General features: G+C 38.7%; 1 protein-coding gene across 5 annotated transcripts; it reads right to left on the reverse strand.

Annotated features, from left to right (window-relative positions):
• Window positions 1-539: 539 nt before the first annotated feature.
• LOC112509317 (vacuolar protein sorting-associated protein 8 homolog) lies at window positions 540-13,200 on the reverse strand. 5 transcript variants are annotated; one of them, XR_003068820.1, is made up of 20 exons: window positions 11,644-13,200; window positions 11,025-11,336; window positions 10,743-10,937; window positions 10,511-10,634; window positions 10,286-10,443; window positions 9,504-10,137; window positions 8,297-8,361; window positions 8,104-8,205; window positions 6,656-6,798; window positions 6,065-6,120; window positions 5,347-5,972; window positions 5,068-5,258; window positions 4,663-4,966; window positions 4,066-4,335; window positions 3,874-3,983; window positions 3,011-3,344; window positions 1,777-2,154; window positions 1,219-1,447; window positions 1,050-1,138; window positions 540-625 (listed from the first exon to the last, which is right to left on the reverse strand). XR_003068820.1 is itself a non-coding variant. In XM_025114209.1 (19 exons), exons 1-19 carry the CDS (start codon window positions 13,162-13,164, stop codon window positions 1,113-1,115), a joined length of 5,778 nt encoding a protein of 1,925 aa, XP_024969977.1. In that variant the 5' UTR covers window positions 13,165-13,200; the 3' UTR covers window positions 793-1,112. The 5 variants fall into 5 exon arrangements, 4 of the variants coding, with proteins under 4 accessions (XP_024969977.1, XP_024969978.1, XP_024969980.1 ...); XM_025114209.1 differs by lacking the exon at window positions 540-625 and having other exon boundaries at window positions 793-1,138; XM_025114210.1 differs by lacking the exons at window positions 540-625; window positions 1,050-1,138; window positions 1,219-1,447; window positions 1,777-2,154 and adding an exon at window positions 3,710-3,778 and having other exon boundaries at window positions 3,046-3,355.
• Between the last annotated feature and the right edge of the window lie 510 nt (window positions 13,201-13,710).

Raw genomic sequence — 13,710 nt, forward strand, 5'->3', positions numbered from 1 at the left:
GTAGTCGTAATGAGGCTCGGCACCGTTGGTGGAATCCGCTCGGGTGGCAAATCGACGAGACTTGAGGATAGCATTCCGACGATGATCAGAGAGAAAACCTAGGGCGAATCTACGGGAAGAAGATGATAATGATTGAGGGAAAATAATGAACGGAGCCGGTCGCCGATTGATGAAGGAGAGGTAGGGAAGGCGGGGAAGGACGCATGAGAAGTGAGGGTAGATTAGTAAAAAAAACCTTGTTCTACTTAGTTCTAGGGGGTAAAGGGTGAACACCCGTGTCCCATCCTTGTCCAAGTTAGTTCCACCTTGTTCTACTTAATAACACACCAAACATGGGACAAGTGTGTCATGTCCTGTCCCACCCTGTTCCACGCACCAAACGCACCCTTAATCCCGATTTCATACTATTGATATCATTTTCTTATAAGTTCAATATATTTGATACAAATGGTTCTTCTTTTCTTTTTAGTTTTATAACTTTATATGAATATGAATTCAAACACTAATACACACATACATATATGTATACATATGCCGAATTACGGAACGTCTTGGAAAACGCCGTTGCCTTGCTGTAACTCGTAACGCTTGACCTCGCCGTCACGCCACGCCTCACATGGTTGATCTGATGAAGGTTTCCATGAAGATGGTCATGAATTGAAGAAGATTACATTACTGACAATGTATACATCATGCAACTATGAGCTAATGGCAGGAATGGTCCCTCAATCAACTATACATATTTACAATATAAGTAACAAGCAACATCATATCAATCCTGCATAATTTTCATCTGAATGGATCACAAAATGGACATGCAAAGTTGTTCATTGTGCTCTCTTTCAATTCAATTCAATTCTAACACAACTAGAAAAGAAAGAAGCTAAATATGCCTTTTCCATTAACTCTAAGCTCTAATACATTGTAAATACATACATAAATTAAAAGGTATTTGACCAAATAAGATCGTCCAGTTCCTATAGAACCTATCACTAAAATACCCCTAGAGATTTACAAAATACACCAAGTAAAAAGGACAGCATGCGTACTTGTTCGCTTTCCTTTTGGTTCTGTGGTTTATGTTGTGGCAAATAGCAGATAAGATCCATATGTCATCTTCTGCTCGTCTTTTCCTTGCCTACAAACGAGAGATGGATGTTAGAAATCAAAACTCAGAAAAAAAAATTATCTGAATTCTTCAACATACAAAAATAATACCAAATATGTTCGATTTCAGGGGAAATCGAACAGCTTTTGTTTTCAGATCTTTAATTTTAGTTTTCTCAATCGTTGCAGGACCACTGCTACTTTCACCTCTCAACATTGGCATTGCAACTCCTTTCTTCACCTTTTCATGATAAACCGCAGGTGGCGCAAGCCTCAAGTGTGGCATGTTATCTACTTGAACCATCCTCTTGTCTTTATGAAGGTTGGTCAATATTTCATACTGTTGAAATCACCACTATTTTAGTCAGTAACCATCCACATCAAAGAGAAAAAATAAGCAGATAACCGACCAACAAAACCTAACCAAACAAACCCAGTATATCCCACCTGAAGATGGGGTATGGGGCAGGTAAGATGTACACATACCTGACCCCCACCCTAAAGAGTAGCGCATATGTGCAAAAAAAGGACATAAGAACAATATTCAGAAAAGAACTTGAAAAAATTAAGGCAGTGTTATGATTTGAAAAACGAGTTAAAAGTAAGCAACCAAAATCAAAACAGACAAACCGAACACCTAACAAGGTAAGATGCAGATAACTGACTGACCCTTGATATTTGACGATCAAGTGCATCGTTCTCATGTAGTAGGTGAGCACCAGTCCCTTGTGATGACTTGTGTTTTGATAAAGGCTTACTCACCAATCCGTTTTCAGCAGGGACCGGGTTATTTCTAGACCTTGCTCCCTTTTTCTTCGGCATACAAATGGGGCAACCTGAGGGTTCCTTCCCCTGTAATTCGCAATGCAAATGGCTTGCATGCCCGCAATTGTAAACTCGAATGCCCGAGGCAGACGAGTCCTTGGTCAGGAGACAATTACAGATACAACAACCAAGGCTCCGAGGGCCATGTCCATGAGAAGCTCCTTTCTTTAGTAATCTCATGGTATAATATGTATCATCCTCAATCAAAGATCTGGCAGTGTCCTGATGTAACAACAGATATGAATCAATGCATAAGTTGATAAATTCAAGTGAAAAACCTTCCAGTTACAAACGGTAAAAAAGTAGAATTCAGCAGGTGGTCAATTTATGGGTCAACAAAGAAAGATGTTTTATCTTTGAAACCCATTGGAAGGGGTTTACACAAGGAAAAAAATCATGCAGGACTGACCGACTCCCCTAATATGATAGCAAACTGTACTCAACAGGCTTAAAGTTAATATTTGCTTCTTATTCTGATTCTAAATTTCTCCTATTCATGTAGCCCATATGGATTATTCATGTGAATAAGTAGATACAATGCACCAGCTTTGCAAAGCCTGAATGACACCCTTTATCCTGGCTAAAACAGAATTTGGATAAATGTTGTGTTGTTATTCATTTAGCCAAATATTACATTACAGCTCGACCAGAAAGCAAGATCCAACATGTAGCTACAGAGAGCCAACATATTAGATAAAAGGACCACTTGAACAAATTCCCAAAAGAATTATGTAATGTAATTACGCTAAAAAAAGGCCATGGATATTTACGCTTGCACTAAGTTAATAGTTCTATTAAAAAGAAAAGCAAAGAGCAGATCAATCCCCGCAAGAATATGTTCTAAGATTTTCATTTTTTGTTTCCACAAGACATCTTCCCAGTTAGACACATTAAAAAGATTTCAGTTAGGAATTATGTACGTCAACAGCTCCTTGGCAGTAAAATGATGCAGCAAGAGTTCGAGGATAAATTTGATGCCAATTCTAGGAAATATAAGCAACCCAAATGCAATGTATATTAATGCATGATGAACACAGCCCCCCAAAAGAAAAGATTTTTTACAGAAAATCAAGCTTACCAAAATTCTTCTTTCAAAATCATATGTTCCAAGCATTCCCAGTATGGTAGCCTTAAAATCACCGAACTCTTGGGTACCATTATCAGAAAGAAGTTTCATCATAACAGTTGGTAACCGAACATATCCTATCATTCCTTCCACGATCTCTTTAATGAAAATAGAGAACAATTTTCTCAAGATGTGAGCACTTTTATCTGACCCTCTGATCTTCCACTTAGTTCTGAGTGCTTCTCCACCTTTCTGCTTTCTCTGACTTTCAGAGCAAGTGCCAGTCTGGTCCTTTTCCTCAGAATCCATCTTATCAGCACATGGATTTGTTAAGGGCTCACAAAATCTGCATCAAGACTATAACAATTACCCCCATGGAGAAAGATTAGGAAAGTAGCATGACAATGCGGGAAAGTTGTTGCATCACATGCACGTTCTTGAAAAAAAACACCAAATGTATTCCCAAACATTTTGCAATTGTTTCTCATTGTTCTTAGATCTTATTTATTAGTTAAATGAACAAAGATGATCTCTAAGATTTGATTCCCATACAAGTACTTCTCATCTCTTCTTTCCATGGGAATCTTAAGTTGTGCAATGTGTCTTCATCCCAATCTTATTCGTTGAAATCATGTTAAAGAAATCAAATAGCTGATGAAAGAAAGAGGGAAAACGAATGCAGTCAGAAAGAATCAATAGGAAGACTAATACCAAGTTGAGTGAGGAATTGAATACTGCAACAGCATTTTGAGATGCCATACAACTAATGATAAAACTAGTCTGTAACAAAATTGAGTCATAAAAAGATGAGCCAGTGAATTGTAGCACATGAAGAGACTATCCTTTTTCTTGTGGGTGAGAGGGGGGGGNCTTACGTATCAAGCAACTGAAACCAGAGGGCCTCGGATTCGTCGAGATCCAAACGAGAGCTGTTCCTTTGGCACAATCCAACACAAGTATGCACAATATATAGTATGTCATTTACCTACAATAAGAAACTAAGATTATTGTTTCTTTCATTGACCATATGAATTATGTTTATATGAGAACGGATAGGAGTAATAGACCTCCTTTTTCTTTATGACCGCATTGAAATGATCCACCCCAGCATCATCATATACACTTTGAGCAGCAGCATCAAGCATGCTGAATTTATCAGTGAGATCAGAAAGAGTGAATGAAAGAGCACTTCCAACATCTCCAACCCTTTCTAATAAGAAAGCAGCAGCATCTATGATCCCATGTTCTTGGCACAAGCGTAAACAGTGGTCTACCCTATAGCTTTCGCAAGTCTCAAGGAAATGGAGGACAGAATGAGGTTCATACTGACATAGCAACTGCAGAAGAAAAGGCAGCATACTTTATATCCAAGTGCAATAAAAAAAGTGGATGAATCTGCAGTTTAACTAAAAACAGCCAATCACGTAAAAGGAATATTGTGGTGGAAACAAATTGGAGGATGATAATGAGAAAGGTCCTCAAAAGAAAAATACAAGACCACAAACAAATCATACGAGTTCTCATATATGAAAGAATAAATGCTGGAAGTAAGGAATCAGAAGTGCACAGTAAAAATAAGATCATTTAAAAGAAATTTAACAGATATTTAAATTGGATAACACAAGTCCCTGACATGTAGCTTACACAATAGAGCAAACAATTACCTCAAGATACAGCTCAGTCATTTCATCAGTTACATGAACTGGATTCTCACGCAATAACTTTGGGAACTCAGAAATTCTTTCTAAGAAATCATGTACTCTGTCAGTCTGATTCTTTACCGTTCTACCAGGAAAACACAGAGGTTCTCCCTTTTTTAGAGAAGTGAAGTTCAAGGCGCCCATCGAATGAACTTCAATAACCGTCTTAAGGTAGAGGAAGAGACTTCTCGGATGGGATCTAAGCTCCACTAAGATTTGTTGGTATTCTTGACAAAAATGCTCAAGAACTAGAAAAAATGTGCCCTCTCTGTCAAAGTTCAGCATGGAAAACTTGTAATTAGAAATAAATTATAACATTAAGAGTAAAGCTAGAGCAATTCAGCATTTAAACTAAATCTGTGTTGTAACCTGCTTAATTGAACTAAATCTGGAATTCGCGAAATTACTGCAGCATCCAAAGAATCAGGCCTCTTGTCGCTCTGCTGGCGCAACAAATTATTGATAAAGGAGAAAGCATGAACTGGTTCATCCACGTCTTTCATATAGCTATCAAGAGCCGCTATATATTGGTGTTTGCTGTAATGAATGAAGCCGCAGACCTAAATGAAAAATAAACACATTTCTTGGTCACATATTGCATTCCTGAGTGTTGNGGGGGGGGGGGGGAAGCAGGGAAATGGTTAGAACCTGGTAAAAGTGAGCTTTCTCACACATGTCTAACATGTGTCTATCATCCCAATCTGTTACTGGCACAACTTCCAAAAGTGCTAGAACCTCCTTTTCTCTTCTTTTAAAGAAATCCACACTTTTCCTTCCATCATTTGGCAGAATGTTAGCCTCTAGTGTCAAGTATTCAAATATCTGACCTAGCAATTCACTTGAGACTTTGGCCTTTCCACAGGCAACAAAATAAGAAATAAACTCAAGTAAATGACTTATATCATCCTTTGAAGGCCAATTTGTGTCAGGTTGAGCAGCCGAAATGCTAATAGATTTGCCAGTTTCAAGCACAAGAGCAAGAACGTCAACAGTCTTTTGGATCAGATCTTGACTTCGAGATGTTGAATCCTCTTCAACTGCAAGCTCATGCAAAAGATGGTCTGACTCTGGACTTTCATCTATAAATGCATATCTCAAAACATCCAATGTTGCTTCGGTGTCCATCTCTAGGAGATGATAGAGATTCTTATATGCATCTCTGGACGATAAACTTGCCAACCCCCATGAGCTTGGAGCATTTGAATCCTCCAGTAAAAAGTGTATAAGCTCCATTCTTAGAGAAGGCAAACGTGTAGGGGAAAGAGCTCCATGCCCTGAAAAACAAATTTTCAGTAAAAGCAAAATGAAAAACAAGCACATTGCCAGTTTCAAAGGGAAAAACTAATTCATTAAATAAAAGCCATACCTGGAGGAAAAGCAAATCCTGAAAAGCAGTACTTCAAGTAAACTAGCATCCTGTACCTGTTTACAAAAGCCAAGGCATGAAAACATGAATTATGCAACAAGAACTGATAATTAGATGTTCCACAATAAAATGGTAATAAAATATCAAAAGGAGGAAGAAAAAATAAAAATAATATGATACACCATATCCACAATGGAGGATCATCTATGCTCAATCCAAAACTTTCTTTTTCTTTGACAAGATCCATATATTGAAGGCTATAATTCAGGCATGGTTTTGATACAGCTGGTCCAACACCATCCTAACTTTATGTCTGAATTAAGTCAGATCAATTGCACTGCACCAACGCAGTCCAAGACCATGGCTTATTTATGTGGTTCATGTTTATCACTTCACTTTTAAGGGAATAGCAGACCTTAAAGATTGGAAGACTGCCCCCAGCAACATTGAGGCTTGCTCTATGTGATAAACTGACAATGAAAATAAGTTGAATCTGAAAAGAACTTTTATCTAACAGGACCAAACAGATATCATAACTTTAAAACTATCAGAAGAAAATATAAACTATGATATTCCATTAAAGTGACATACCCAAGGGATGCAGCATTCTCACTATTGTTGTTTCTAAATACCAGCAGCAGCTCCTCTAAAGGTGTCCTGAAATCATCTAGACCTTTATTGAACAAATATATTAGGGCCCCATACAAACTGTGTTCCTGGCATAACCTGACCACCTGACATACAAGTACGAAATGGCAGCCATGAGAAAAGCTGTGAAGTAAAAAATATGACATCCTTTGATTGCGATTAGATATATTTACTTCCCTTTTTTCCTCACTTTCTAACACAAGATTTATGCTTCATATTTCGGTCAAACTGTACACATGGTTGGTATTTAGGTGGTATATGTTATTTCTGGTGTTCCTCTTTGTTGTATCTCGTACAGGGTAAGTTAAGATGAAGCTTTTTCTTGAAGGGTGTATTTTTTTGGGTGTGTAAGAGATTTAACTTTGCAATTTTTTCTTTTCTTTTCTTTTCTTATGGCGGGGATGTTAAGACAATGGCTTGTGGTAGCAAGTCCTCTAGTAGTCTGTAAGGAAGCAGTTCTTGGTAAAACATTGCTTTTTCATTATAACAAGCTCCTGGTTTAGGAAGGTTTTATCCGTCTTATTGTCTTTTGGTGCTGAAAGGATGTGTTCATAAGTCAGAAGCATGCCTTCGCAGGAAAAGTTTGGTCATGTTGAATGATGTTGGCAATTAGTTTTTAGTAAGTGAAGACACCGACTAGTTGGGGAGTGATGTAATGATGTCTTCAAGTTGATTTGTCTGATTTGCCAATTTCCTGGAGGTTTGCTGAATGCATTGCTGTTTGACTGATGATGTTGACAGTATAAGATGGTTAAAGATTAGGTGCTCGCGTTAGCTATATCTGGTAATCATACAATTCGAATTTCGAAAATGTAACTTACATCATATAGTATTCATGTAACTTACATCATATAGTATTCATTGGTAAGTTGTGTCATAGGTGACACTTTCTAGAACTTTAGGCAGGGCACTTGTTTGTTGGTTCGTGGAAGTATGCTGTGTTCACAGGCCTACATTCATTAAGTGGGATATTTTTGGCAAACTACTGGGAGAAATGCTGTCATGTTTTGGTGAATCATGAACTTTTGTTTCAGATGTATGCCAGGTGCAAATTTTCTAGTACAGCTGGTAGAGTCAAAGTTGTGTAATTCTTTTGTGTATTTTAAAGTCAAATCTGAATCTTTTGGTCTAGCATTTCGTTATAAATGTATTAGATTTGCCAATTTAAAAATAGTCAAATTGCTTAGTGCGAGAGGTAATTATAACCATAGTACTTGCTATTGAAATCTATAGAGATTAACTATTTATATCATAATCAACCTGAAAAATAGATAGTTTACCAAACAATTGAAAGTGGGGGTCCTGGAATGGACATAGTATATCAGTGCTAGAGCAGTTCATGAAAACCCCAGCCCCAGCCTAATCATGCATGTCTGTCTTCACAAACATACCTGGTTGAAGTCCAAGGAAGAAATGTCCATGTGGAGAACACATTGTTCAACACGCTGCAGCCAACCTTTTGTGCTATAATGCTCCACCAACGCTTGCATGATCTTCAACAAAAAGGAAATTTTGTATTCTCAGTATAACATATTAACATCTCATGGAACTTACAAGCACACAAAATATATAAACAAGAAATACCTCAGGTGGTAGTGACCCAAGCATGTCCTTCAAAATATATGGCTCCAAAAGCTCCAAAAATGTCTCTGAAAACAGAAAAGTAATTAAAATACAAAAACTGAATAATATCTACTCACCAGAGTCAGAAATCTGATGATCAAAACCTTAAACACCTACTCAAGTTCAAAGAGTATGATACAATTTAATGCCTATCTCAGGAAGCACAAAGTGGTATGCCATGCAAAGTATATGCTGTTCAAGAACATTCGTCACTGAACATAATTTTTTAAGCTGCCAAATAGCCTCCATCTACTTATTTGTTATCATTAAACAAAAGGTTTGGGTCTTCCAGTAAATAAAAGAAGATAAAAAGTTCCCTTCATGATTTGAAGTTAAACCCTGTACGAGGAAATGGCCGAGAAGAACTCCAAGCAATGCCAAATATCTAACATGCTAGATAGTGCAGAAATGTCCGGGAAACGTATGTGTTGAAACAAGCCACTTGAAGTTTAGGCTACAAGTGGAATTGCAAAATTAAATTTATAACCTATAGCCCCTTTGAAAAGAAAGGAAAACAAGCAATGGTGTCAAAGGTCATTTTTCTCCAGTGGTAACTAGTTATCTTTTCATACTATGTGCCAGCCCATGTCTTTTGGAGACACTTTCATTCATATACTTGCTGCGACATACTGTCCTTATCCAGAAAAATCTGTCAGGAATTTTCATCTCCAGTGCAGAGCTTGGGAAGTACCAGTGAAAAGTAGGGGCATGTTGTATCAACAGGAGGGAATTAGAAGGTAGTGTGGCAAGTTTAAGAAACCAGGACTAATGGACAAAAATATATAAGATTGGAATACATCCAAAGAATTAGTTCTAGATAGGAGAGCACTAAAGGATGAAATTGCAATTTAGAGCCTTGCTTGCTTCACCTCTTTGTGATCTTCTAATGGGTTTCATTTTCTGCCTACCCAACTAGTTTGGAATAAAGCCTTTGAGAATACATCTCTGTTTCAAAAAGAAAAGATAGAAAAACACATAAGAAATTGGTTCTAGATAGGAGAGCACTGAAGGATGCATTCATGTTCTAGAGCCTTCGCTGTTTCACCTCTTTATGATTTCTAATGGGCTTCATTTTCAGCCTACCCAAAAAGGATGTGTTTTATTGAACCAATCAAAAAGATAAAATGAAAACAGTCACATGTTAAGGGGAATACTTGTAATGATTTACCTTTTTGTTGGACAGACTCAAAGCGGGATAAAATTTCATCAAACAGAATGTTAGTTCTCTTAATGTGGACACAGAATTCAACTGCAACACCACCAACACGTGTGTACTGCTCTTTTATCTCTGAAGTAATTGAGGTACTATCAGCCTTTGAATCATTCAAGTGCTCGAACTTTTCAAGTTGGTTGCCTAAAGCCACTGATATATAAGAAAAAACTTCATCTACGTATGCTAAAAGCAACTCCACTAGGTAGGGCATTATTGCCTTTTGCACATCACCCAATGCTCTAGGAAGGTCAAAGACACCATGGGCTTGACCATCATAAAGCATCATCGCCATGTTGAAAGCACCCATCCAGTCACCGCCTTTGCGTAAAACTTCAATGCGTTCCTTCCATGGGAGAAGGCGTGAGACAACAAGATGTGTAGGTCCAAGTAGATACAGAGAAGCACCCCTAACAGCTATACAATTGTGATGAGCTTCCTCTGGATTGCCAAAGACATTGGTGAAATGGGTGTGATATCCAATGAGTTCATCTTCTTTGCCTCCATCAACAGCAAAACTTGTCTCATGTATTAAAGTCCCATCATTTGCATAAAGACAGAGCTGTCCAGCTTTGGTTAGCACCACTAACATCTGAACAACCATAAAATCTCTGTTACTTGTTATATTCTTCTTCAAATGGGTAAATATATAACTATTAAAAATTTACAGAACACCAAGAAGCAAAAGTCATATAGCAACTAGTCAATAAGTGGAAAGCAAACAAGCAAACACAATCAACCTGATCATCCAGCCAAGCAATCCCAATTGCTGAACTGTCGAGGGTCCATTTTGCATATATTTTCAGTTCTGACTTCACCAATTTTGCAACCTGCATTTTGCAATCCCAAGCAATTGCAAGCAGTGGCACTGTTTCGGATTCTTTTACCTGTACAGTCTCTGAAAGAAAATAGCATATTACCAAAAAGATTCAACACAAGGTTCATCAACTCCATTTTTAACATACCAGCAGCAGAACCCTGTGAGGACGATATGTATTTCCAAGCAGTGTAAGGCATAGAACCCTCTCGAACCCCATCAGGTTTAGGAAGCTGAGCATAGACTTCCGGGGTGTTAGAAATGACTTTTGCCTATAAATGAGGTGAATAAATTACAGGTATTATACAAGAACATATTATTGCCATTGTCACAAGACCAATAAGATATGGTATACATGTAGTCTTCTAACAAGGTCGTACCACTAGAGCAGATTGATGAGTGACAAATATGACAACACCTTCTTCAGCCAAAGTCGAGTCTCCTGCAACTACTCCCATCATGCTTCCAATGCCACTTGTGCCAGCGGTGGTGCTTGCAGAAGAACCTCCGAAACTTTCCTCTGAGAGTAAGGGCGAAGCGCATACAACTGTGCTTGTTGATTCATCAAGAAGAGTCTATTTTGATGGATTAACATTAGGCATGATAAACTTGAGACGAGTACAAACAAATTCTCACTTAGTTCATAGGTAGATAGAGCTCACCGAGGTTTTAGAAGTTGAGAACCTATTTAGCCACGAAAATGGAGAAAAACGTATCAACTTAACTACACCTTTACTATCACCGCTAACTATGTTGAACTGACGAGTCACTTGAGAATCCATCCCCAAATATAGCATGTGCACTACTGGAGCTTTATGTTCAGTGACAATTTTTGCTGCAGAGACCCTCTGGACATCCCAAACAGTATAATGCCCATCAGCATATCCTGCAAAAAGTAGGTCTCCTTGCTGATTGAAGGACATGGATGTGACTGGGGCATAAGACCTATCACCTTGCAATCCAAGCATTAACATCTGAGATAAAAATATTTAGGTCACTTCAGCTGATGATAAAGATACTGTAACACATGAATAATTCGTGCTCAAAACTATCAAACAAAAACATGGTCTATGCAAGCATATGCTTCCATGACTTAGAGGTCCTTTATCAACACATCATCATGGAGATTCAATTTCTGGTCCTTAAATAACTCCCGTGTTCATCACAGCTTAAATAGATTCACAATTTTTATTTAACAATAGTAAAAAGAGAATAAAATGCATATTAGTATTTAATATAGCTAATGATGTGGACTGTACAAAAGAGGGTCATGTTTGGGACCTTAGCATCCATGTTATCAGCACAATGTGGAGAGTATTTGCTGGGAACAACAACAATCACCCCTCTTGACATTCCCACTGCAATGTAGTTAAGATGAACTGCTAGGGATTGTGGGGTTCCATGGTCTCGCCTAAATGCTGGAGAAGAAATTGTCCTAGTAATTGTGTTATCATTACTAGTGCTAAAGTAACCCAACACAGTTGATCCCCTATGAAGACCCTCAAGCTTCATTGGTAGAGCAGCTGCACCCTCTTCCCAATGCAAACCTGTAAAAGCATGCTTCTTTTCAAGCTCCTCTGCAACTTGAAGGGGTTTCAGAGAGGAGCATGATCTCCCTTGTGTCCTCTCATCATTCTTTTCAATTCCTGGATGGAGAACAATGCCGTCCGTATCAACAGAAACATCAGTTTGTGCTGTAGCGTCATCACCTTCTGCTTCCAGGCCAAATTCCACATCTTTTTCATCGAGCTTTCTACTTTCAAAATCATTGTTTTCTGATAATACACTTGTTGAATCCTCCTCAACTTCATTAGCATTCACGCGCCCATGAAACAAAGGAAACACTCTCTCAACAGATTGTGAGGTAGTAATAGGTGCAGACTCCGAATAGTTGCCCCCAATGTGCTCATCACTACCGTCATCTAGAACTGACCTGGTACCGACCTTATTCATAAACCGATTCTCATTATTCAAAGGAGAGCCTATCTCTGGTTTAGCAACTGAACTAAGAGTATCATCACCGAAATCAACCTCAAATCCATCCACCTCGGAAGCATTAGGGACATCTGTTGCCATATCCTCACCTGGAACATGTTCACCAGTAAGACTCCACCCATTCCTACTTTCATGTTCAGCAATCACTTCCCCGCTAACTTGAAAATTTTCAGTCGATTCTATTGGCGCAGTTTCTAAATTATCGAGTTTAAGATCTTCCTTGACTAATTTTGCATCTGAATGACTAATTTCTGAACCTGTACCACTTTTATAGCTTATTTCAGAACCAATACTGGCTTTCGGATCCAAACTTTCCGTACTAGATTTCTCCCTTCGCAATTTAATAGCAGCCGCATGTGGCGTCGGAATCGACCGAGAAGCTGCCGCAGCGGCTGCGAGGGCCGCCCCAGGCTTAGCATTCGACCTAACGACACCGAATAAAGGAGGTAATTGGCGTGAAACACTGGGAGTATCGCCTGAATCTATTCGACTAATTAAACGGAACTTTGACTGTCTCGTCTGTCTATCAGTATCAGTTACCAATTGCGAAGGTGTTAATCGTGAGGAATCAAAAGAATTGACATCAAATGAGTTACTGTTGCTTTGGGGACTACTTAGGTCATTGGAGACAAGGTACGATCGGGGAGATGATGATGGAGAAGAGTCATCAGAGTCGATGAGGAGAAGTTCGTCGACGGTGCTGCGGTGGTGGTGATCGTTGTCGTCATCACTGCCGCTGGCGTGGTGTGATTGCAAGAAGGCATCTAGATCGAGTTCCATAGGAGGGGTGGTGTGCTTTCTGGTCATCTTACTGACACGAGCGTTCCTCTGTAAACCACTGAAACAGAGAAGCAATCGCCATGGTTAATTCTTTGAAGTAGAGTTATATCCGTCTTGAGAAAGGTTTACCAGAATTTGGGTTTGGCCAAGGAAAGGAATTTTGCACCTGAAACCTTGATGTTGCTAAGGTGGACATTTTTGGCCCTTGTATCTTTTCTATTTTATAGTGATTTACATGTTTGGTCCCTATAGTTTTCAAAAGTTATATATTGGGCCCCTATATATAACTGAGACCTTAAGAACTTACATATATCACTTCACCCACGCTATTCTTGTCTCATCCTTTCTTAGTTGTGACAACCTCTTTTCTTATATTAAACAGTTATCCAATCTTTTATAAGGAAACCTTGATTCTTCTCTCTAATCGATATAGGATCTTACAGTCCACCCTCTTGGGAGCCCAATCGTCCTCGCTAGCACACTAGTCTGGTTCCTGCTCTGGTATCATTTGTAACATCATAGGGCAACAATACTAGATACTGTCCGCTTTCTCCACAATTGGACTCCCGGTTT

This window comes from Cynara cardunculus, assembly GCF_001531365.2.
Source record: "Cynara cardunculus var. scolymus isolate 2C chromosome LG 3, CcrdV1, whole genome shotgun sequence".
NCBI classification, from domain to species: Eukaryota; Viridiplantae; Streptophyta; class Magnoliopsida; order Asterales; family Asteraceae; genus Cynara; species Cynara cardunculus.

Coding starts and splice junctions, on each gene's coding strand:
- LOC112509317 (XM_025114209.1), bottom strand. CDS start 13,164: ATGACCAGAAAGCACACCACCCCTCCTATGGAACTCGATCTAGATGCC. Junction 11,337..11,643: donor CTGATAACATGGATGCTAAG/GTCCCAAACATG, acceptor TTTTTATCTCAG/ATGTTAATGCTTGGATTGCA. Junction 10,138..10,285: donor TTGCTTGGCTGGATGATCAG/GTTGATTGTGTT, acceptor ATGGTTGTTCAG/ATGTTAGTGGTGCTAACCAA.